Below are 24,775 nucleotides of genomic sequence, written 5' to 3'. Positions count from 1 at the left end.
AAATGAGGCATTGCTACTTTGACGATTATAAAAAATGACTGTCAGGTGAATGGCCAACATTCAATTTGTTTAATAAGTTTCCTATTATGAATTCAGAGGCAGTTAGGTCTTCTATGTACCTAACCTATATAGCCTTAGCTACTAACCTAGCTACTAGTTACCTACCTTTATAAATGTTAATTTAGAAAATACTAAAATAGTAGTATTTCGCGACTACGCATGGATCATCGTAAAGAGAGCTGTCATATTTCCGTGCTATAAGTTGCTGCCTACTATTACATACTTGCCGTACCTTGGTAACCTAAAGACTTTTTTACATGTGTAAAGGCAATCGATCGGCCGGCACTTGGGGGAAGATTTAGTTTGGATAGCGAGTTCTTGGCGCCGGCTGCGGGCCGTGGTCCAACTCTTGATTCCGAGCCTCGGTAAAAAATAATTAAAAAAATTCAAGGCCGTCGGATTTCGTAAGCAGACGCTTCGAGATAATTGGCCCCATAGGCTTAGCCTCGATCCTTATCGGCTACGGGAGTTTCGCATGCGACAAGCGAACTCTCGCAAATAGGAGAAGGTCGATTGGATTGGATATCTTGAAGGTCTTTTCTTTTCGAGTTGCGCAGAGGAAACTTGTTTTTTTTTATTACACATTTATGATTTGGTTTTTTTTATAATTTTTATTCTTTGTAATTTCATCGATTGTACAGAATAGGACACGTATTAATTAACTACAACAACTACCTAATTGTGGATATATTTCACAACATACCAACAACCAAACATCACATCATCGATTGCCGCCCTCTTGTGCGACGTCAACCCCTGAGTCTTTTGCGTCGGGGATCAAAATCCGTTTGTTGGTCAAATCCTGCCTGCAAGCCATAGGAACGGGAAGGAGAGAGTCAGTTAGGTACCTAAGGTAGATAGGTATCCGACGAGATGGGCGAATTCCCAACGTTGGTCCGGCCGCCGCCGCTCGACACGTCCAAAGCACCTATCGAGAACGCGCTCGAGTTAACTGAGCTAAGCATCATCGGACCTGTAAGTATTTGCTTTTTCTTATTTGTTATGGCTGATAATGGCTGCTATACTATATATGAAGTATATGTATTGGTTATATATGTGTATCTATTTATGTACGTGGGAAACGCCGCTGACACGTACTTTGCTATATAGGATCTCTTCACCAATACCCGCGAGCTCTGGCATCCACCCGGCGCGCGGGGGATCTACGGAGGCGCCGTTATTGCGCAGACGCTTGCTGTACGTGCATTTATTTTTTAATTACTTACTTACTCCCTTGCTCCCATCTTGTATGGGTTGTTTGCTTGCTTGTTTAGGTATTCTGGTCTGTTTGCCTAAGTGTGCCAGACCTTCACTCGTCGTCCTTCCGAGCCGAGGGTTGACTTGGGTCGGCATCCGGTCGGCTTTTGCCTCATCCCGGTGTTGTGCTCCCAACGACATATAACACCCTACTATATTCTTTCTCTCCCTTCCCACACCTACTTTCTTCCCTTTCATCTCACCCGCATATGCAAAGACGGGACAAGGCGGGCGGGGAGGGGCTAAGGGGGTACGATGAGTTGGGATCCCGACGGAAAGTTTCCGCTTGCATAACTCGGATCTCGTCGTGTCCCCCAACCAACAACCACCCACCCATCCACCCTCCTGCGTCATGCAAGATGTCAGCTGACTACAACGAAATAACCAACCGACTAACATGATTCCTCTGTAGGCTGCCCAACGCACCGTCCCGCCGAACTTCGTAGTACACTCGTACCATTGCTTCTTCGTGCTAGCAGGCGACTCCAGCGTGCCTATTTTGTACCATGTCGAGCGTGTGCGCGAGGGCCGGTCCTTCTGCACCCGCACCGTGCAGGCCCGCCAGCGCGGCCACGCCATCTTCACCGTCACGTGCTCGTTCGTGCGCGAGGGTAGTGGTGGCGAAGAGTCTGTCTCGCATGCCGTGCCCGTGCCTGCCGAGGCGCTCGCCCAGACCCCTCCCGACGACTACCAGGACCCGCCGTTCCTGCGCCGGGCCGGCGACGATGACCCGTTCCAGAGTTTCCGATGCAAAGCACCCGGGGATGGCGAAGACGATAGCTCGCCCGCGACCAAGCGCGTGTGGCAGTGGGTTCGCGCGCGCGGCAAGATTAGCGAGAAGGGCGGTCTTAGGGCGCACCTGAGCGCGCTGGCGTACGTCAGCGACTCGTACTTCATCGGCACGGTCAGCCGCATCCACCGGCTGTGGCGGTACCCGGTGCGGCCGGAGGACATCGAGAAGCTGGAGCCGGACGTGCGGAAGCACCTGGAACAGCTGAACGAGTGGGAGGGGTACGGGACGCTGGAGGGTACGGCGAAGCGGCCCGAGGTGGGCATGATGGTGTCGCTAGACCACTCAATTTACTTCCACAACCCGAGCAAGGTGCGCGCTGACGAGTGGATGTTCGTCGAGATGGAGAGTCCCTGGGCAGGAGACGGCAGAGGCGTGGTTATGCAGAAGATTTATAGCCGCGATGGGACGCTGCTTGCTACGGCGTTTCAGGAGGTGAGTTTATTTCCCGTTTTACCCTTTCGGTAGTTTCCTCCTGCTAACGAGTATATTGTTATCTATAGGGCGTTGTAAGATTAAAGAAGAAGAACCAGGAGAAAGCGAAGCTATAGAAGACGGTAGCCAACCTTGCTTGCTACGTAAGGGAAAAAGAGATAATAGAAAGGGACCTAGCGAGGTGATTTGTGCTTGCTTGCTAGTTAGACTGGAGTTTTGTAAGTTGCATGGGATTCATAGACTTGTTATTAATAGCCGTCGGGGGAAATTGAAGATGTGGTTGGGGGGGCTACATATTACAACGGTATATGTAGAGAGGTTCTACGCGAGTAGATGCGAATTTTTAGATTATAGTAGATACCTACCTACCTACCTACACGGAATTATACCCGTTTGTATGTCCGGTTTCTCAGCAAGAATTACGCCCTGTTGCTACGGTGCTCTTGACTACATAGCATACGCTCTCGGGTCATTTTTAGGGTATCTACCGGATTTAAGATATACTCGATTCAACACTAAGGCTTTACCTATAAGAACGCTGGTAATCCCCATGCATGCTAAATGTACTTAAAAGTTCAAGCATAGAGGTTCAAGCAAGTACCTAGAAGTATACGGAGGGACCACCTATCTCCGGGCATCTATCTAACAGCTTCCGCAAGTCGGCCCATGTGGGATGTGGGATTTGGGGCAGCTATAGGATGTCATTAGTCAGATCCGATGCTATGATTCACACACCGCGTTGGTGTAATTACTAAGACACGGGATGGGATGACTGAAGCGGGATCCTCCATCATGCGGGTTGACTTGGCTAGTCGATTTCTCACCCCCGGCCGTTTTCGCCGGGAGAAGGAAGGGAATGGGGGGATGTAATCGGGCGGCACGACCTTAGGGATTTTTTTTCGCGTCGGAGAGTTACCGGATTGTAATAACTGTCCGCGATATGAATCATCATTTGGTGATTGCGGTAGAGAGGTTCGGTAATGTGTCCGGTCCGGAATCTCTCCGTGAGGTCATGGATATGGTGAGGTGGAAATGTGAGATAGAGCGGTGATGAGGAATAGGGTTTAGATGATTAATATGATAATACGGGTTTCCGTTTACTTGCCTATCCGTTCTAACAGATCGTAAAGGTGAAAATAAGTAAAAGACGCCCCCTTTTCTAACATCCCCTCTATCACCTAGAACGCAACAAGCTTACCGTCACCGAAGAAATGGCTCCTAGGCGAGTCAATGCTTAAAAAAAGTAGAAAGCCGAGGATGAGTAGGCGGTTAAAAGGAATAAGATATTTTACTCAAGGTCACCGGCGAAACTTCACCCGCGGTATCGGCAACCCAGCAATCTTGCAACCCGGTTCACGGATCACGGTTCGCAAGGGTTAGAGAGAAAGAAAAAAATCTCCGGCCGATTTGAATCGAAAACGCTGCGGGTCCCGGAGTCTTAAGGAGAAAACTCGGCGATGATATTATGTAAAATTCACTCAACCCACGCTATCAGGAACAGAGCTCCATCGGAGCTATCAAACTTTTAACTTTCTTTATTTATTTTTTCTCTTTCGAGAGACAGCTTAGGGGTCTTTAGCCAAGACTAGCCCCGTCGCCGCCTTACTCATTTTCAGCTTCCGCTAGCTCGGCTATTCAGAAGGGCTTCGTGAAGCTTTGCCGCGAGACGGACCGATGAGATTCGCAGTGTGGTTTTTTTTTTTGCGCAAATTTAACTCCCTCCCACTACTAAGACGCAGAGCCGCGGTATTCCCACGTGGCGGGGCCATAAGTGTCTACCTCTTAGCTAAAACATCGATTTTTCTTTATGGATTAAGATTGTGGAAATGGTAGGTAACATTCCTCGTTCAGAGTTGGTTAAGGGGCAGTGGGTACACATAGGGCTAGAAGCTCTTCTTCTCCCTTTGGTTATGAAAAGGCAGGCTTAGCTTAGCTTAATGATTTCAGAAGATTACGTGTTACGTTTATGCATACCTAGGAGGTAGATACTTGGTTCAGTTAGTTACGTGTAGCTTCGGTTGTTGGTGATACAGCACCTGGTTACGTTGTATTATTTTTATACGAACTTCTCAAAACTGAAGTTAACATAGCGAAGTAAGTTAGGGATGCCAAGTCGATATATCCGTCACCAAAACCAACAAGTGGCTGTGAAGACGGGGTTTCAAATTATACCTGCGGCAGAGCAAGACGTCACGACCATTTGATAACACGCGGGAATAGTTAATGATGCACTCCTGCTTACGACTACATATGCCCAAGTATAGCACAATGTTGGCAAGATGTTAGAAACTTCTCATGCAAACAGGTTTTATCGTAAAAAGGATTCAATGACTTGCTTGTATGTATGTATGTATGTATGTATAATGGTATTAAGGATCTCGACTAGAACCGGGATTCGGAGCACGGACAGTCGATTCACTAAGTTCCGCCAGCACAAAAGGCGCGGATTTCACAACTCTACCCCCGTTTGTATCTCGAAGTCGCTAAAGTACCTCACAGAATCAGATAATAGAAAAGTTGATGAGCTAAGTGGCCTCGAAGATTGTCCCACTAGGGCTGACCCACGTCCCATTGTTGGTAGGAGATAATTACCTAGGTAAGAGGGTGAGTAACTATGCTAATACTAATGCTGTGATACCCTTTTTCACGATCCAATTAATATCCTCGGGCGGCTTTAATACTATAAAAGCCGACCCGCCGAGAGGAAATTGGGTCGTTTCCATCAGCCTGTTCCCTTCGCATGTGAAGCTACTCATACATAGTATTGTATGTAACCTATTGCAAGTTTCTTTCTCGATTTTCCACGTGAAGGAGACTATCCCTATCCCACACGGACGATCGCGGGATGAGTTTGTGGAGAGTGAAGATTTTATTGCGATTCCTCTTATCGTGACACGGACTGCACAGGGCTAAACAGGGCTGCAGCGATCTGATCATAATACAGGGTTACCTATGCAATATAACCTACCGGATCGTGAAATTTGATGAGAAATGAGGGACTTTTTGCCCCTGTTGCTCCATAACGAACCTCAAATTTGAGTCAATTTTTGAAAAGGACGGTGGACGGTGGACGGTAGACGGGTAAAAATAAGCTTGTGACATCGTGACATGGTCTAAAAGAAAGTTGTGTTGTTCGATCGATGCCCTAAAACGTTTAATACAGGTATTCATGGCCTTGCTATGGTAACATTTTTCGGGCTAGGGGTTTCCCTCGGAGAGCGAAGCTTGACTCGCTAATGTAGTTGGCCGAGCACCGAATAATCGGATCCGCTATTATAGATTCTTGTGATCATTCTTATGGTGTTTTACTTATTGTTTGTGTTTCCATTGAAAAAAAAAAAAAAAAAATCCACAACGACTTTTGATTGATTGATTAATTGATTAACTTTGATGGCGTGCGAGCTGATCGATCGTCTTTTTACTCCAGCCACCCAAGCCAAATCCGATCAAAAACCAAACCCTCCTTAACCGGATTCTTGGGTCTGGTTCTTGTATAGGTATCATTATATCATTTGATGCATCCTTATATCTTCAGCGCTATTAATGCCGCGTGCATTATTCCATCATACTCCATTTGGCAATTGTTAAGAAGTGGACTTACCTTATATGGAATTAACCTTACTGCGTTTTTATCATATCCTATCCAAATGCTTCATTCCGATTCGGCCGATGTATAAATCACATCCGGAGCCGATACGGCATTTCCAATTGTCCCATGGTACTGGACCATATTGGGAAAGCTTGTTGTGGGTCCTAGGGGCGATCATATACTATTCTCCACTATTTTATCCACCACTTGCATTGACCAATAATATTCAACTAGCATTCCCTCTTCTAGAATTAAGCTGAAATCTGCTGCACCTATTGCATTTTGATGCGTCTTTGCTCCGTCGCTCCTCGCCAAATCCACCCACTTTTGGCCAAAAGCGGAACCATTTTGCATTTGCATGGCCTGTGAAAATATCACTTACTATATTATGTGCGACCATGTATGTAATTAAGCCCAGCTAAGCAAATGGTGAGATCATCATTGCCTTATGTCATTCGAGTCGCCGTAACGATAAGGGTGTTGAACTTTGAAATTGACTGGGTTTCCCCGTAATCACGCGTTACATGGCAAACTCATCAAGCTAAAGATGAAAAGCGGTGGTTTAAAAAAGGCAATTTGCATAAGACAGACAGGAAACCCATAAGAGGATTCTCCGGATCTGCCAGCCCTCTCCTTCGGGAATGCGCTAAACGGGGAGCGCCTAGCAGCGTGTTCCACAAAGGATCTAACCTAGGTACGGGTTACCGCTTGTTACCTTGCATCAAGTGAGAGGTCGCTTAGAAGGGCCAAGATCTTATGCTTATTTAGAATGTATATGCAGACACATACAACAGTCCTCAGATGAAAAAAAAAAGAAAAGTACAAAACTTAAAAATGTCTCTGATAACCCGTGATGGCTGAGCAGCCAAACCCGATGAGGCGCAATGTTATCATTATGATGCTTCGTGTAAAGTAACAAATAAATCAGATCATGACACTTTCAGTTGCCATTAGCGCGTTTTAGCAGAGCCTCAGGAGCTGTACAGGTCACTAGACGAATGCGAGCTACATACGAAAATTACTTAGAAGCCCTAGCTAATATTGGAGTTACAAAATACCGCTCTACGCTAGAAACGGGCCAAGTATCTCCCGCCCTCTAGAATATCGTAGTTCATAAACGTACCGAGGAATTTATAAAATGGGGCAATACACTTATGTACTAAGTACGCCGTATTTTAATGAAGTTCGGGATTTGATCCAAGACCCTAAAATTTGGCACGGGTAAAACATGTACCTTTAAAAAAAAAAAAAATAGCAACTCGAAATAATGTTGGTAAAACAAAAGGAAAAAAAAAAGAAGAAGATTTAATCCCTTACGTACGTTAGAATTGTATTTCGCTGAGGCAACTCGGAGTTAACGGATTGGTTTAGTCGAGAGGTTCAAAAAGAGCGATGGGAAAGCCTAAGGCTTAAGGAGTTTAGGAGTTCAATACCGTAGATGCATTAGTGACGGAGCGGTTACAATCCGCTATGCAAGCTTGTGCAAACATCAGTTGATTTAGAGGGAGTTCCATTCTTGCCCCGATTTGTCCATAGCTGTCATAAAACTAGCGACAGGGTTCAAGCTAAAGCAGCCAGGGTTTATGCTAGTTACAAGGTTGCATAATTAGTGTAAGTAGTAGAGTAGCAGAATAGCATAAGTCCGACCTACTTTTACCACTTTTACCAACATTGGCCCGGTTCACGTTGTACGCTTACTGAGCCTTGAGCCACTTTCCTATGGCCGTAGGGCCGGTGACTTTTCGCGACTTTGCACTCCGATCTTCATGTAGATGCATGTATCTACTTGTCACTTTCCTCTGTCACTAATCCTTCACCCAGGTCACTTAAAGTAACTTAGTACCTGCAGATATGAAGGAATGGTATCGTGACAAGCATCGCCCAAGCGGCATTACGAAAGCCCTGCTTCCTGTAAACAGGAACTCAAAGCTGAATATAAGATAAACGGTACCTTTAGCTCTTACTCGACTTGTGTTACCTATATTCATATATACTCCCCCCTTCCCTTGCCCATCACGGACATTATCCCGTTGAGTTTAACAAACTCGGGTAGTAGTAATATCAGAGCTTTATGATAACTACCTAATACATACATGACGCTATACATAACCTCGGTCCTTTGTTACACTTCATAGCCTCGACACAGTATATATACTATACCTATATAGAGAACTCGACATACAAAGACGTTTATATAACATATCACGACTCTCCGATCCTAGGAAGCAAGCCACCAAGAGGTCGTACGCATCATCTTGACACAAACCATTGGAATTCCTAGGACGTAACTGGACGTAACATATCCAACGGGTTCCCGGGTTCCATCAAAGGACTTACAGTTACCAAAATCGACCAGTCAGCAACAAGTCACTAGCCCAGCCTGCTTAGCCCGCACATTCGGACATAAAGCGCGGCCGACTTTAAAGACGATCCCCTGGTCGATTTTCACTCGAGACTGCTGGGTTCCCAAAATAAAGTTACCGGATCTAAACCGCAACATCACATAATCGTCACGCCCTTAAAAGCTCGGTTCACTCTACCGCATTATTAATCCCAGTTCAAGAGTCACACATTTTATCGATCGAATTTCTCGAATAGTCTCTGACCCTTTTTATTCCTCTCTTCCCCTCTTCCACTGTTTCAGTTTATTTATCTGATCTTGAGCTTGGATTCTAAGTTTGGTTCCCACAATTGGCCACTTGTAGCAACACTCCGCATATATATATCAGAGCCCCAGTCCACTTACACACTCACCTGCATAACATATCGCCCCTGCTATTCTAGTATTACACCTAAGTGTCGCCTCGTTATCAGATCTCTCGAAATGGATAGTGGGATGCCAACACCTCCTGTGGAGGACAATATTAAACCTTCGACGTCGTCGAGGAGGAGTACAACTTTTAGTAATAAGGTAGTCAAGCCTATACATCGAGGCGGAAAGCGAGCAGCCAGCCATTCCTCACATTCTCCCACTCACGACCACCCCCCACCCCTATCGCCACATGCTGTCGACAACAGGCATAAGCGAGTTTGGAAGGCGTGTGAACGATGTAGAATGAAGAAGACCAAGGTTAGTATTATCATATTTTTAGCTCAAGTTATAGTATCACTAACTTAATGCTGCAGTGTGACGGAGAGTTTCCGTGTAAGAGGTGTAAGGACGATGGTTTAGTATGCACAGCAGGTACACGAAAGAAGACTGAATACAAGCAATTACCCAGAGGGTATGTTAACCAATTCCTGCTTAAATACTATCGAGAAGCTAATAGGAAGCAAGATATGCCGAAGTTCTGGAAAATACCCAATTCGCTTTAATTGCTACCGTTCACAAGTTGTACGCTATGGTCAGGAATGGCCAATCTTGGGATTTAGGGGAGCCAGAGCTCAACGATAGGGGTCAACCTATCATCCACAACATTGCGACCAAGCTCGGGTGTATTCGACCTAATGCAGACGCCGACCTCCCACCTCACTCGGTCTTTCCTGAGGACGAAGCGGGCCTAGCAAAGTTGGCAGCCGAATTAGATGTTCAGCAAAGAGAGAGGGAAAAGGAGACACATGCGACGGAACACCGATCGGAGACGGAGTCGAATTGTACGAGAACGGACCGGGCAAGCTCCTCGGAGCTCGACCATTCAGACTTCGAGCAAGATTATAGGAAAGCGATATTAGGTAACCAGAACCTACAGACCATGTCACCACAGAGCTTCACGTCATACGACGTCGATGTGAAGACGATGCAATCCGATGTCGAGTCGAGAAGTCTCTTCGCTGTCCAATCGCCTTCTATCCCCACAACTTACCCAGCGTGGAATATGAGCAGACCGAGTTCTATGGACTTAACACCACAATATATGCAGGGTATGGATATGGATATGGCAGAAATTATGCTCAGCCAAGGGTTAGTCGAATCCGAATTTGGGACGATCAAGCCTCACATGATACAATGTCCGAATCCAGAAGTTATGTTAGGGGTAGGGGATCCGATGATCTACTCCGGGTACAATATGGAATCATTACGATCATGATGAGGATTTAGGTTATACAGGAGTATCTTATGAATATCTCGCAACACCTCGGGACGAGGGGGGTTTCCGGAATTCTCTTCAACACTTGCACATAATTGCACGGCGTTCAACGGGTTAGCTGCAAGGGTGTATGCGCAACCCAGCTCTGGACTACAGAAAAGACTGGGGAAGAAGCGGTCGGGTTCCAAACTATAGACGCAACCGGGCGGCTAGAGGGGGAGAGAGAGAGAGCCATCTCGGCCATCGTTGTATTAACAACTACGGTAGAGGGAAATGCATCTACGGCGTTGGCGGGTTTATTTCCAGCGTTATGTCCATAGCTAACATCTTTGATGCCCCTCCTTGATGTTACATACCTTTGAGGGGCGCTTCTTGTGCCCGCTCGGGTCGCGGCGGGCAACGAGTAATATCACAATGAGACCACGTTCATGATTAACTTGCCTGATATTTTTTTTATTTCATTTTTTCTAATGAGCCAATCTTTTCACTTGTGAAATGTGACGTTGATGAGGTCATGTTAATCGAATGTTTAATTATCTAAATTCGTATAATGATATTTAATTCGTAAAGACGGAGATAAGAAAAGCCAATTGTTTCATAAAGGTGGCTTTTGTTCATCTCCCCAATCTGCGATGCGAGTCGGGGCTTGGCCGCCGTGTTTTGCCCCGCGTTATCAACAATCGTGAACCATTATGAATCATGCTGGGGGATTGTGGACTGTGAACTGTGGACTATGGACTAGGGACGGGGGATGATGAATGAAGCGTCAAATATTTTACACTAACTAACTTCCCTATTGCTTATCAACCCCTTCATATCATTTCAGGCTATGATTTCAACGGTTCGGCATGAAACAAAGGCCGTTCCCGCCCATTTCACCTGGTTGCTTACCCCAAAATTCCCCTGATCGCCTCAGCAATCCCAAATCCTATTAAAGTAGTAAGTTAACAAGTCTACGTAAGCAACCTACAGGTCAGTTACACTAGCAATCCTCAATATTCTTGGTTCCTATCCTAGGCAAAAAAAAAAGAAGTACTTCGGGGAACGTGGGAAATAGATTCATCAAGTACCTTCAAGTAACTACCATGTAAGTCCGTGGTCACGGATGCGTTTTTTGTGAAGCTCAGCCACGATGCCGCGAAATAACCTACACGGCATCCCTATTTTCAGCGTTTATACATACCCAGGTACGTATGAACTATTGGGCGGTGAAATTCCCACGTATTCGTTTTCTTATAACTACCTATTCTACATACTAAGCTTGTTCTCCCTGACCGTCTGGACAAATAAACTGTCCGGGTGCGGGAGCACACGGCCTCCGCATAAATACCCGACTTACACATTAGGTGTTGCACCACGCACCACGCACATATTATCCAGATAAACCCTACGATAGTTGAGCAATGACAACCCACAGCCCGCCCTATATCCTGTATGTGCCGTTTGGGGGCGATCCCCGATAAGTAAAACGGCAGCTAATAGCAGCGGTACCATCGTAGCGGTAGCACCTAATTCGTCATCAGCACCCATCCTAGACCTGGTCCTACTTACATACATACATACAACTTCGACCCAAGACCTATATCTTTCTATTCCCTTTCCCTAACGAGATTAGGAACGAAGTAGTTACCCACGTGGACACAACTTATGCATGTAATTGAAAGGACTAAACGCTCCGGAACATAAATTCGCTGTTGGGTTTTATCTTGACTAACTAACTATCCTATCCCCCTCCCACCAACTTCAAAACTCGGATTCGGGGTCCGAGAACCAGCGGGATGCGGGATTGAGAAATGACCCGATCCCGGTGGGTTTTTTTCTGGACTGGTCTCGGTTCCCACGTTATTCTGTACTGCTGCCCAGAAGTTTCTTAGTCTAACATACCTGCGCACGGCGCCAATTTGCCCAGCGGTGACTAGCAAGGACGGTGCCTGATTCTTAGCTGAAGATTCTTACGACCCAATGGACGAAGATGATTCATCATGATACCAATGCGTGTAATTATTTGGGACTAACGAGCATAGCCATCATGGTGTATGCGTGCCTGTGCTCTTGAAACTAAAACAGAATCGTAGTAATCTCGGACGGGTAAGGCTCATCTCGGACCCGATCATCATCATAATTATTTATCAATCCCCGAGAAAGAGCATAAAAGGATCTTATCTGCGGATCTTAAACATGCATAAAATATAAAACATACCTAAGAAACTGCACGTTTAATCCCACCTACTTACCTACCTAATGTACAATATAGTAGGCGTATATATTTCGTATACGATACCCAGTTAGTTTATACTCGTTAATTATACGAATTTTATACGATTATTTATTATAGAGTAACACACCTCGCTATCCTCGTTTTCCCATTTTATGCGCGAGGTTTATGCACGTGCTTACGGTTCCTATCAAAACCCTTGCGTCGATCGGCCACGAAATGTCACCTAGAAACAGCATAGACGTGATTACCAATTATACTACGGACGTAACTCCATGGCGATATCTAATATGCATACATATTAGCTCGACTCACTACCGACTCCCTTAGTACGCAGATGCTAACTGCTTGAAGCATAATTAAGAATAGTCTGGTAAGGCTAAAGTAAACAAACCGACATAGGCAGGCGGGCTTACACATCGCCAATGTCAAAGCGCTATAGAAATTCTCTGTCATGACAAATCGTGAAATTATACATACCACCTGTACCTAGGTACTACTGCAGTATAATGCTTCCTGACAAGACAAATAGTCTCATTCCCGTAGTAAACTACCGCTGGAGCTAGTGAGATCGATACGTATAGGTCACTACATATGTATGTATATCTCATCTCGTCTGATGATTCATCAGAGCTTGGAGCCGGGGGGGCGGCTTTTTTCTCACGCGCCACTTTGCGGAGCCGATGCGGATGAGTTTGGCATGTCCTGATTCAGTATAATCACGGTTTTAGTAATCGCACATATGTACAGAGCTTTCCCCCGCCACGGAGTTTTTGACTTACATATCACGTCTTATGGGTAGCAGTAGAGTTTCAGTCATCGCCCACCCCTAAGGTCTAGGGTCTAGGGTCTAGGGTCTAGGGTACGAGGGTATGCGCAATAGAACCCTACCACTTATTTGGACCGAGAGTTCGGCGTGCTTGTGGGTAAGGTGACTAAAGAGGGAGGTCCGCAGAACATGTATTATAATAGAATACGGGAATATGACGGGAATATAACTCTCCATAAGTTTAGCAAAGTAGTAACTACTAGTCCCGACTAACCTACCTTACGGACCTGGCCGAATGGGAATATCTTAATTCTTTAAAGATGTTCGGGATTTTATTAGCTAAGAGACGACTAATAATGATGCTTATAATGTCCGGCTTAGTATCTTATTAGTATATCAACCAGAAATGTTATTAATGATGATTAATTAAGACCGTCCAAACCCGTCTCGTGTCACTAACGGAATTCACATTACTACCACTACTATTACTACTACTAAGCCTTACAATCGTTATAACCCACAGATTCCAAATGATGACGAGACTACTAAGTTCACTACCAAAGTAGTTATCCCACTAGGTACCTAAGTTATCCCATATATCCAAGCAACATCTTAACACCGATCTTTCTCTACTACCTACAACAGAAAAGATCACGTTCCCCTCACACCGACTTCACAAATACCTAGGTAAGTAAGTACCGTAAACCACCCCTTCACCAGGACTTAAACCCAGCCTATCTCCACACACGTCACCGGCAACTAGCCAGTTCCAACGACATGGCTCTGGGATCAACCTCTACCACACCCTTGGTGCCAAAGCGGACCTCGTTGGAGTATATACCTATCTAATTATCTACCTACTTACCTATGTACCTCATACCATCGCTCACGGCGATCGGACTTTCGACGTCGTACAAGGCGTCCAAAGGCCGAGATCGCCCTGCCAGGAATCCCGTTGCCGGGGCGGAAAAAAATTTTTTTTTTTTCGTTATTAGTCCAATAATGGAGGGTTGAACGATCAGACTAAGCCGCCGCCTTGTTAATATAGCTACCTAGGTAGCTAGCCAGCCTGACTGCAGCAGCTGTGTAGACGCAGATAGGACCGGTGATAATCCCGTATCTCCGGCTGAGAAGTAAGACTGGACAGATTAGATGTCCCGCGCGCGAGCCTTGTTGATGATGACGCGGGATGAGAGGTAGGTAAGTAGGTATATATGTAGGTATGTAAGTTACACGAAATCGGCGATACACACCCTGGCTTATACCCGAAAATCTACCTACCTACCTATGTATACTATGGTAAGATGCCTCACTTGGGATGGCTTGTAGAGCATAGGCGAGTTATTATGAGGTAGCAACGAAGGAAAATATGGGATCGTCACGAGATGCATGCGAGATTTATGATATGATCTAGGCCGATGGACGACGCCTTGGGGATGATTTCAAATAGCATAAGGCGAGGAGGAGGATCTGATGAATATAGAGGTACCAGTCAAGTACTTCTTAAAAGCTACGGTGTTATACAACTTATACATAACTCCAGGTTGCAGATACAGAGCACTACGTAGAATTTTGGTGAGGCTTAGGTAGAGTTTGTATTGTTCTCGTCGGAAAGAAAAATAATAGGTTAGGTACTTATCTCGTTAGCTATGGGGATATTGCAATGTGAATGAGTACCTAACCTACGTAGTCCATACGAGAAGAATTATCCAGAATAGAGACTAAAGTTCTTTAAATTTCCTAAAAGATGGGAAGTGCTACTCGAGTAACTAGTTATAATTTCTAATACTTCGATGTATCTGCATACGGACTATACAAGGTCAAGTATATTAAATGGGTAGCATCACATTGATGGTAGGCTAGGAAGTGTTTCAAAGACAACTACAACCGCATATACATACCTACGTATACTAGTTTAGACTGAAATAATATTTCCATCGACGAGTGACACGAGCGAGGATCAAGTTGAAAGAACATGTGAAGCAACCAGATATATCACGGCTTGTACACTATCACACAGCTTCACCCACCTCAAGACTCATGATAGCTAAAGCATTATCATCTAGCTACTGTATCTGCAATACCTAACCTACACAGGCGATAGTATCCAAACAGACACCTAACGACCCTCTCCCTCCATACCATAATAACGCGAGGCCTCCCCAGACCAACGACACGGTATACCCAAGCCAAACTCGCCCCTATCAGCCGACACCACCTCCATATGTTTAATTTCGATCTCCGTCATCCACGAACTAACCCCCTTAACCTACCTCCTCAGCTCTTCCACCACGTCTACCAGGCTTTGAGACATTTAATACACGACTCTATATCGCGAATCTCTCCAACAAGCAAGAATACCGGAATTGTCTCGGGCCTACGGCCTCCAGGGTTCTAGATTTCCGCAGTTGCTAAGACAGGTTCATCTCGCGAGAAATAACAGCGTGTCCTGACTAAGACTGCCGTAAACACCACCGTCGTGGGACGAGCGCTCGCTTCGACGGCACCTGGGTGTCTTGGACCATGGCCCTGTTTTGGGTCGCGGCTGGCGTAAACGGTCGTGCAGAGTGCGTCGCATGTATATCGCGAGCCCGGGTTTGGAGGGGAGACAGAGCTGCGAGTGAGGCTGAGGGTCGTACTGGTCTGTCTGATAATTCATTGATCGAAGACCTTGTGTTCCTATACCGTGATGGATGATTCAGTGATGATACATCTGGAAGAAGCTTCATGATAGAAGTATAAAACGGATAGGTCTCTCGCAGCAGAGAAGCTTTTATTGCTGTCGTGTATAAATAAGTCATTCATTATATCTTAGACGTGCTGTTCATATACTTACTTCATATACCTACCCGACTCCGCTCTTTACTTACCAAACATGTTCGCCACCATGTCAAACCAGCTAGCCAGCTGGATCCTATGTCTGTTCATATTTGCCGTCCACGCTCAGTCCGGCTGTAAACACGATGAGTATGCCTCTGGTATCGAAGTAGTCCTGGACGAGTATTAATCGCCCGGTAGTTGTTATAACGCGCTTTTCCCATGCGACTCTCCGCTTGCTCTCGCAGAAGCTTTGAACTATTGCTCAACCATCGGGCACTATGGCGCAACGAATTATCCGTCACAAGCAACGGCCGCAGTACGTATAATATCGCGCAACCCTATTTCCCCTTATTGCTTCTTTGTCATGGTCTCATAAGTCCAGAGACGAATAATCGCTGACTTCAAGTATTATAGTGTGGTAATACCAACAAGCGAGCCTACATTTCAGCTTGTCAATGCGGCGTCGCCTGTCCTTCTTTTCAACCTGCTACGGCGTTTTCTAGTACTATTATACCAACCCCGACAACGCTCACTACTTCCGCTATTCCTCCAGGAAGCAATGGTCAGTCGTCGTCTGGATTTCTTACACCGGCCACACCAGGCGCACCTACTGGCAGTATTCATTTGAGCAGTGCGTCTCCCTCTAGCGTATTTAATTCGATGGTATCGAGTGTTTCGAACCTTGGGTCTTCAGTTTCACAGGGGCTATCTTCGTCGACATCTACAGTATCTGGCGGCGCTGGGGGTGACCCCTCGTCACAGGACCCAGCTTTGAGCACACAAGCGACAGTTTCCGACCCAGGATCGATACTCACCATTTCCCTCGCTGATTCCACTTCGATAACCACGGCTTCACTTTCTACGGCGTCGATCTCGGATGGTCCCTTGTCCATTTCTTTAAAGGCCTCTAGCACACCGTCAAACACACTGTCGAGCACACGCCCGGGATTTCCTGGGGGACAGTCGTCCAAAACGCTATCGACACTCACGTCGAATAGTTCTCACCCGGCCACAACCTCATTGAGCCTTGCATCAAGTAGTAGCTCGGCTCTTTGGACGAATACAACTCATACTTCAGGGGTGGGATTACCTACCTCGGTTAACGCTAGCACAGCGTCATCAACCTTATTTGATCCAACCTCCACATCGACATCGTCGTTTATGAGTACATCTTCGTCCGGTGATCCTATTGGTGTTAATTCGACAATATCGTTGAAATCCGTGACGGATGCCTCGATTTCATTGCATGGCTCAACTTCGACTGATACGACGTGCACACCGACGCCAACGCCAACTTCATCAACTCCTTGTCCTAATTCTTCCTTTTACTTCCCCAATTCGACAGCCCAAACTTTTGCTCCAAGCGTCACCGAAGATTTCATATCCGCCTCGGTCTTCGGCGGTTCGTCGCGTTCGTCGCGTTCGTTAAACCACACATCAAGCACTCCATCAACTTTAACAGCTAGCGCAGCCCCGTCCTGCACCAGCACCTCTAGTTCCAAGATGATCGAAAATGGCGACTTTGAGCAAGGTCTGTCCCCGTGGAGTATCGACATGGTGGACGTTATGTCAACGAGTTACTCAATAGCACGCCCCGGAGCCAACGGGTCGTGCGGGGCGTTTCATGTGCACATGCGGCGGAACTCGCAGACGGATGACCTGCGAGCGAACCTGCGGTTAGTCAGTCCGCTGATCTCGCCCCCGGCCTCACCGGGTATGGCGTGGGCCGTCTCATTCTGGGTGCGGTTTGGAAGCGGGCGTGCCACGAACTCGTACGTCAACTTGTTTGCTAATGGTGAGGTCGCGCACCGCGTAGATGCCGCGGACAAGGGAGCTACAAACTGGACACGTGTAGAATTTCCCTACACGACAGCGTCTAGCGATCATATGCTCCAGCTCGTCTTCTCATTTGCGCTGGGCAATGCGCCGTCTAATGACGTGTGGATTGATAAGGTGGCTATGGATGTGATGGCTGCCAGTTCGGTGCCGGTGGGACAGGGATTTTCTGTCGCAACTTCGAAAGCTAAATCTTCTTGAAGCGGTAGCTTGTTCTTTAAGCTGGCATTTGTATTATCCAGTTGGGAATAAAACTGTACACTATATTCAGAGTATCGCATAGATTGGAAAGATGAGTCTTGTATTATGTTTCCTTGTTGTAAGAAATATAAAGGTATTATATAGTAACCAAAGATATACAATCATATAGGATCTCATTTATAGATTTTAAATTTTAGTTGCTAAGAATGAGATATGTCTTATAGGTATCTAAGTGAAGTCGAAGTAGAAAAGGTGCAAGTGTTATATTTGGTGGACCTTTCTCGGCAGCTTCGGTAGCTTTGGTAGCTTCGGTAGCTTCGGGGTCTATATATGGGTGTGGCTTGTTGCAAGCAAGTTGGAGTTACCCCACGTCTTGATAGATTAGATTAGGTACGTATTTACCCACTTACATCATGTTTGGTTATACCCATACCCTGTGTACCTCCTGATAGTAGGTACCTACCTCACTATGTACATGTACCTTAGGTAGGTTGCGCAGCTGAAGAATTCAATATTTTACCTATGGTGGGGGTAGTTTTTTCGAGATTCCCACCTGCTACCGTAACTTTCTTTACCTGTCACTTCTTATAATTTTCCAAATTATTCCATTTTGGAGATCCAACCTTCTTGTATTTCTCGCGAGTCATACACAGAAATTACTTCTGGTTAGATTGCGCTTCGTGAGAACCGCTAAGATTGACACTAGAACTGCCACTAGGCTGATCAACCCCTCAAAGAGCCTTATTATTGCAAGCAACCTACAGGTAATGTAGGCTCGTGGGAGCTGGTGAATTCGGTGTATGGCCTGCAAGGCAGAAGCAGAGGAATATTGGTCAACTGTGGTTAACTGCGATTAACTGCGATCAGCTTTACTACTGGTAACCTTACTACTAGCAACCTCTTACATCTCATCCTTCTTCTTCATTTTCTCACTAAATATCCAACCTACAAGCTCTCGCGTGATTCTGTTAGTCAACTTAGGTCAAGATGATGTCAGCACAGCTCCAGCAGCCCGAGAAGGCTGGAACAAAGCTGTCAGCTTCCGAGAACAACTCGAGTGACACAGCTATCTCATCCGGAGCTGGACAGCCAATTACTGAGTTCAAGCCACTCAGAAATCGTGTTCGAGATAGCAAGAGCCCCTACGTACGAGCGCACTCCGATAGTCTGGTTGCCTGGCAACTCCTAGACGACGATGCGATTAGCCGAGCAAAGAAAGAGAACAAATTGATATTCCTTAGTATCGGCTTCCTCGCGTCTCATTGTATGTTGATACACAGCTAGTATTAGAGCTAAACAATGCTGATTTGCTTCCAGACTGCCACATTACGAGGCAAGAGTCTTTTTCTAATCCCAAAGTCGCCTCTCTACTCAACGAGAGTTTCGTGCCTATTCTAATCGATCGTGAGGAACGGCCCGATATCGATAACATATATATGAGCTACAATCAGTCTCTCAGTGGAAGCGGAGGTTGGCCACTAAATGTCTTTCTCACTCCAGAGCTGGAACCCGTCTTCAGCGGGACTTATTGGGCCGCGCCTGGTGTCCAGGATGACGTAGGGGCGGAAAATGACGGTGTTGAGAAGCCTCTCGACTGGCTTATCGTTATTAAGAAAGTCCTCGCTTCGTGGTTAGACGAAGAATCTCGTGTTCGCGAAGAGGCAAAAAGGATGATGGTCGAACTGAGTCATCTCTCGGCGGAGGGTACCCTGAACCACGCAGGGAATGATCTCCTACCATCTATTTCTTCTACTCAAGTAGAAACAGCTACTTCAGGTTCTGATCATCCCCGTGAAGTTTATGGTGAGGTCGACTTGGATCAGATCGAAGAGGCATACGAACGGATCACAAAGACCTTTGATCCCATGTTCGGTGGCTTTGGCCTCGAGGATAAGTTCTTAACCCCAGCAAAGCTCTCTCTACTTCTAAGAGCTACCCGGTTCCCGAAAGTCGTCCAGGATGTAGTCGGACCAAACGACTGTAAATATATTAGTGGTATGGGTTTGCATACCCTTCGAAGGATTGCAAACGGCGCGGTGCATGATCATATCGGGGGTGGTTTCCATCGTTATTCTATTACTAGGGACTGGTCATTACCAGCCTTCGAAAAGATGTTGATAGACAATGCCCTGCTCCTTGGTCTCTTCTTAGATGCTTGGCTTATGTCTGGAGGCACTAAGGACGGCGAATTTGCTGATGTGGTGACTGAAGTTGCCGATTACATCGTTAGTGATAGAATGCTGTCGCCAAATGGTGGATTTTTCACCAGCGAGGCAGCGGACTCGTATAACCGAAAGGGAGATAAAGTTATGCAAAATGGAGCCTACTACTTGTGGACTAGGAAGGAATTTGACGCTATTGTTGGCGATGAACAAGAAAGCGCGATTGCCGCTGCGTACTGGAACGTCCAGGAGCATGGCAACGTCGATCGCGAATACGATCCTCACGATGAGTTCCTTAATCAAAATGTCCTCCATATCGTTAAGAACTCTACGAGGCTAAGTAAGCAGCTCGGGATCTCGGAAGGCGAGGTAAAACAGCGAATTCATGCAGCTAAGGCGAAGTTGCGCTCTCATCGGCAGAATGAACGAGTTCATCCAGAGGTTGACACGAAAATTGTTACAGCGTACAACGGCATGGCAATTGCTGCCCTGACACGAACAGCCTCAGCTTTAATTAGCACCGAGGCTGATGTATCAAGACAGGGGCAAAAGTATTTGCAAGTAGCTAATGATGTAGCTTGGTTCATTAAAAACGCGCTCTGGGATAGCAACAAGAAAATCCTCTATAGAGTATATTCTGCCGGCCAAGCATATATTGAGGCGTTCGCGGAGGATTATGCTTTATTGATTGAAGGACTCATCGAACTATACCAAGCTACGGCGGACGAATCGTGGCTTGAATGGGCTGATGAGTTACAGCAGCTTCAGATCAAACTCTTTTACGACAATCCTACACCAGCACCTACGATGGCAAACGCTAGATGCGGGGCCTTCTACTCCACAGCTTTGGGTGCGCCGTACACGCTGCTTCGTATAAAGGACGCTATGGATACCTCGCAGCCGTCCGTCAATGCAGTATCCGTTTCGAACCTGTTCAGATTGGGTGGACTCCTAGGCGACGAGCAGTATACCTATCTGGCGAAGGAAACCGTCAATGCCTTTGGCGTCGAGATGTTGGAGCATCCGAACCTGTTTCCTGGCTTGCTATGCGGCATCATCCCTTGGAAACTAGGCGGTCAGCACTGGCTCGTAGTTGGGGAGAAGCCCGGACCCAGGAAATTAAAGGCATTCTATAAGGCGCCTCGCGCGGCCTTATTCACGCTTCGTTATCATGCTCCAGGAAAACCAAATGCCTGGCTTAACAGACGAGATTCCCGAGTCTCAAACTTCCCACGAGAACAAGGCGTGTACAATAGGTCTCCGGATGGCACATATCGCAAATTAGGTCACAATGACCTAGTCCTGGTCAACCCGGCCCACGAGTAGGTACTCCACGGCTGAGGGGTTTCCACAAAAAAAAAATCGAATAAGCATTAGTGGAAAACGTATCTAGAGATGTATGAAATGGAGGCTTCTCTTTTTCGTCTTGGGAGGGAGCATGGATCGAGGTAGATACTAGGGGGGCGTCTACGGCACAAGGCTTACGGGGATAGGTTCATGTGCGTGTTATATTATTTTCTGCATTGCTTGGCGATTAATTGGTTGGTTGGTTGGTTGCATATGTGTATGAAGTGTAGGGGGCGAGAACGACAGTCTTGGAATTTTGCATGAAATGAACGTTAGGTTGAATGTCTATGTCATCGCGTTTTTAATGTTTTCGTGATGGTCGTGTGTGGGCTGAGTCGTTGGGGTGACTTTAAGGAGGTTACTTATTTCCCTCGGAGTTGGTCACCGTAAGAGTATTGTTAGTATGTGACGTGAAAAGGAGGGTTGAGTATTTGGGCCCTTGGGGATCTAGTGTTTCGAAGAAGGGTTAAGTGTAGACAGGTTTGTTGGCATATGCTATTTCGTTTCTTGCTACTTTACTCTTCTACATTGATGCCTGCTATTCTATCGGGCCAGAAATGGTTTATCGAGTTCTTGTCCTGTCGATAGTTACCTACGCAATTCCGAGTAAACCTCCTTCAAGTAAGTGAACGAGAACGAGTTATAAGAATGGAAGGTTTCGAATCAAGTCTAAATAAGTATCAATTATCAAGTGGACACTAACTGCAATCATAACAGGCAAAATGGTAGTTTTTACATATTTTCTGTTTTCTTCGTATTGTTTAAGGGGTATCTATTCTACAGTATCGAACCATAGATGCAAGGGATTTTCGCTCTCCCGGACGGAAAGACGGGATGTTTTCAGATAGACGAACAGCCAATAACTCCAAGTGCTGATGCGAGTCTCTTCCTCTTTATCTTTCACCAAAAAAAAATCCTGCCCTGGTAGTCCCTTGCTCTACTGCTTCACCCTCCTTGTCCTCCCGTCATACCTACATACCAACACGACCCCCTTTTTTACACGGGGTTGTAAAAATGAGAAAGAAAGAGAGTTCTGTATGAACCTGCTAGGAACCATGATGCGTTGCTCATTAGATTGAGCGTGATGCGTCGGGATTACCCCTTGTGGTCTCCACGTTCGAGCTATTCACATTGAACGAATGATCTCGTCATTGCCAGCTACATGCAACTCGGTCATGAACCTTCATCGTGTTGCACCCGTAGCATCATTATTTCCATCACGTCTTGCTTACACCCCCGCCAGCTGTTGGCTTTCTATTCATTAGATTGCCGAAGAATTTGGCCAACGTATCCGTATCTACTTGTGTTCCTCCTTCCTCAATCCGGGACTCTTCGTCCGGGCGGGGTTCGGGGGATTGTCCGTAGGCTTGACGGTCCTGTTGATGAATTAGCAATTATTAATGGCCTCGAGATACAAATGGAAACCTACCTTAAGCCGTTGTACCATATCGTCGGCATCCACTTGAATACCACCCATATTAAACTGCACGGGACCAATATGATCGCTGATCATTTCATCGGGGTTTTCTCGTGCGAATGTGTTGTTGTTAACTTTACCAGTCTTCTCATCTATCTTTTTCTGTTGATCAAGTCGCTCTAACTGACTGGCAAGGAAGGCTTGCGTGTCGACTGAGGGTACTTCCAGTTTGCTCGTATCTTGGTTCCCCTGAGCTAATTGTAAGGCATCTAGACTTGTGTCTTGGACTTGTTCTTCGTAGAGTGCAACGGAAGATCCTTCGGGCTCGCCCATTTCGCTTGTGTCACCACCTACTTGGTGGTTGGCATCGTTGGTCTTTGTCGTGGGAAAAGGTTGGTCGAGGTCTATCGACCAACCTTCGCTAACCGTTTCCACGTCGAAACCATCCCGTAATACTCGAATTTTACCCCAGGAGTCCCAGTTAGGGGGTACTACAATCTTGTCTCGGTCAATGACGTTAGCTTTCAAGGAGCCGCGCTTCAGTAACGAATGGATTCCAAGACTAGCGTGAATAAGACTTTGCAGCGGCGAGGCCATCGATGGTGTTGTGTAAATAAGAGAAGCACCGTCTGGTTGCAAATTAGTAAGACTGTAAGGGTAAATTTTGTACCGTGGACGTACGTCTTAATAACACCGTTCTTAGATATTGAAGCACGAGATCGAACTTCTCCTCTTTCCACGCTTGTGTCTTTTCCAAGTAGTCTATTCTTTCAGACTAGTGATGTCGGTTAGTGCCATAGCTGCAAATTGAACCAGAGTAACTCACATTCTGGCATACAACGCAGAGTGGTAAGCCCAGAGCGTCTTCCCACTCTCCTGGCCCGAGCGGTAGTGCGACGTCCCCTTCTGCCGCAACTGCGCCGGTGCCATCTAGATTCACGGATCCACCTGTTCGCCCACGGTCTCTCCAGCCGATCATTACCTCCTCCATCGTTTCCTTGCACTCAGAACTAAGGGACATTATGACGGTTCGCAACAGCAACAACCACTCTCGAAGTTGTCGCATCCATAGCCAAGGTTGGGACCAGTCGAGCAGTATTACTATTAATGTATTTGCAATCGATTGCGGAGTCAAAAGTGGTTTAATGAGCTCAGTAAAGGAAGGAGATGGACTAGTAAGGAGGTAAAGGGATATGCGTGCTAGAAAGTCTAGTTTCGGTCAGCACAGAAAACTTCACTACGCGGATCTCGATAAACTGACCCTCCTGATCTGCGTCTAAGACGTTGTAATATGTATATCCAAGGGCAAAACTATTGGCTATTGGGGGGATCTTTTGACTATTCCGATCTATACCTTTCCGGCCGTCGTTACTCGATAGGGCTTCAAGGAAGTCTCGTTGCGAATCTACGGAACCCCCTGAGATCTTGTTAGTCGCCCCTCTATAGCTATCGGTTCAGAGAAACTTGTTCATACCAAGAACCAATAAGTTCTTTTCAGGTAACCTCTTGCCGCTGGCGACGGAGTCGAGCATAGAGCTCCACATGTCCTTTTTTTGGTCATCCTTCTTTCCCTCCGAACCGGTACCGACTGAGGTACTCGTATACGTGGAGAACCGGTTCGAATTGGCCGTCATGTTTGATTTCGGTCGATTGGTGGTAGCATTGGAGGAGATCTATATGCGTCTGAGGCTGCCCTTAACGTAATGGGGTTGAGGTTGCGATCACTATTAGACCCTTAGAACGCGTCTTAAGGTCGAATTTTAGGCGAACCCGTGTTGGAGGAAAGGCGATCGCTAAATTGAAATGTCACCAAGACTTGTCTTCCCTTTTTTTTTTTTCTTTTCCTTCT

The 24,775-nt window shown here is 46.3% G+C and overlaps 5 protein-coding genes across 5 annotated transcripts; 4 read left to right on the top strand and 1 right to left on the bottom strand.

Moving 5' to 3' along the window:
* Positions 1-933: 933 nt before the first annotated feature.
* On the top strand, positions 934-2,658 carry GL218_07568 (Acyl-coenzyme A thioesterase 8; the record flags this gene model as incomplete). The annotated part of the gene is made up of 4 exons (XM_033584330.1): positions 934-1,035; positions 1,171-1,257; positions 1,730-2,542; positions 2,611-2,658. The coding sequence occupies 4 exons, from the start codon at positions 934-936 to the stop codon at positions 2,656-2,658; spliced, it is 1,050 nt and encodes a 349-aa protein (XP_033432618.1).
* A 6,297-nt stretch (positions 2,659-8,955) lies between these two features.
* GL218_07567 (Fluconazole resistance protein 1) lies at positions 8,956-10,159 on the top strand (the record flags this gene model as incomplete). Its single annotated transcript, XM_033584329.1, has 3 exons — positions 8,956-9,201; positions 9,258-9,355; positions 9,409-10,159. 3 exons carry the CDS (start codon positions 8,956-8,958, stop codon positions 10,157-10,159), a joined length of 1,095 nt encoding a protein of 364 aa, XP_033432688.1.
* Positions 10,160-17,124: 6,965 nt separating this feature from the next.
* Positions 17,125-18,000, top strand: GL218_07566 (uncharacterized protein; the record flags this gene model as incomplete). Its single annotated transcript, XM_033584328.1, has 1 exon — positions 17,125-18,000. One exon carries the CDS (start codon positions 17,125-17,127, stop codon positions 17,998-18,000), a length of 876 nt encoding a protein of 291 aa, XP_033432615.1.
* A 987-nt stretch (positions 18,001-18,987) lies between these two features.
* On the top strand, positions 18,988-21,488 carry GL218_07565 (Spermatogenesis-associated protein 20; the record flags this gene model as incomplete). Its single annotated transcript, XM_033584327.1, has 2 exons — positions 18,988-19,264; positions 19,318-21,488. 2 exons carry the CDS (start codon positions 18,988-18,990, stop codon positions 21,486-21,488), a joined length of 2,448 nt encoding a protein of 815 aa, XP_033432617.1.
* Positions 21,489-22,726: 1,238 nt separating this feature from the next.
* On the bottom strand, positions 22,727-24,560 carry GL218_07564 (Cytoplasmic dynein 1 light intermediate chain 2; the record flags this gene model as incomplete). Its single annotated transcript, XM_033584326.1, has 6 exons — positions 22,727-22,885; positions 22,939-23,555; positions 23,608-23,701; positions 23,753-24,135; positions 24,188-24,343; positions 24,401-24,560. The coding sequence occupies 6 exons, from the start codon at positions 24,558-24,560 to the stop codon at positions 22,727-22,729; spliced, it is 1,569 nt and encodes a 522-aa protein (XP_033432616.1).
* Between the last annotated feature and the right edge of the window lie 215 nt (positions 24,561-24,775).

Source organism: Daldinia childiae (genome assembly GCF_008694065.1).
Source record: "Daldinia childiae strain JS-1345 chromosome Unknown Scaffold9, whole genome shotgun sequence".
Classification (NCBI taxonomy): Eukaryota; Fungi; Ascomycota; class Sordariomycetes; order Xylariales; family Hypoxylaceae; genus Daldinia; species Daldinia childiae.
The sequence above is the reverse complement of the archived record's forward strand: the minus strand, read 5'-3'. Positions and strand labels throughout refer to the sequence as shown.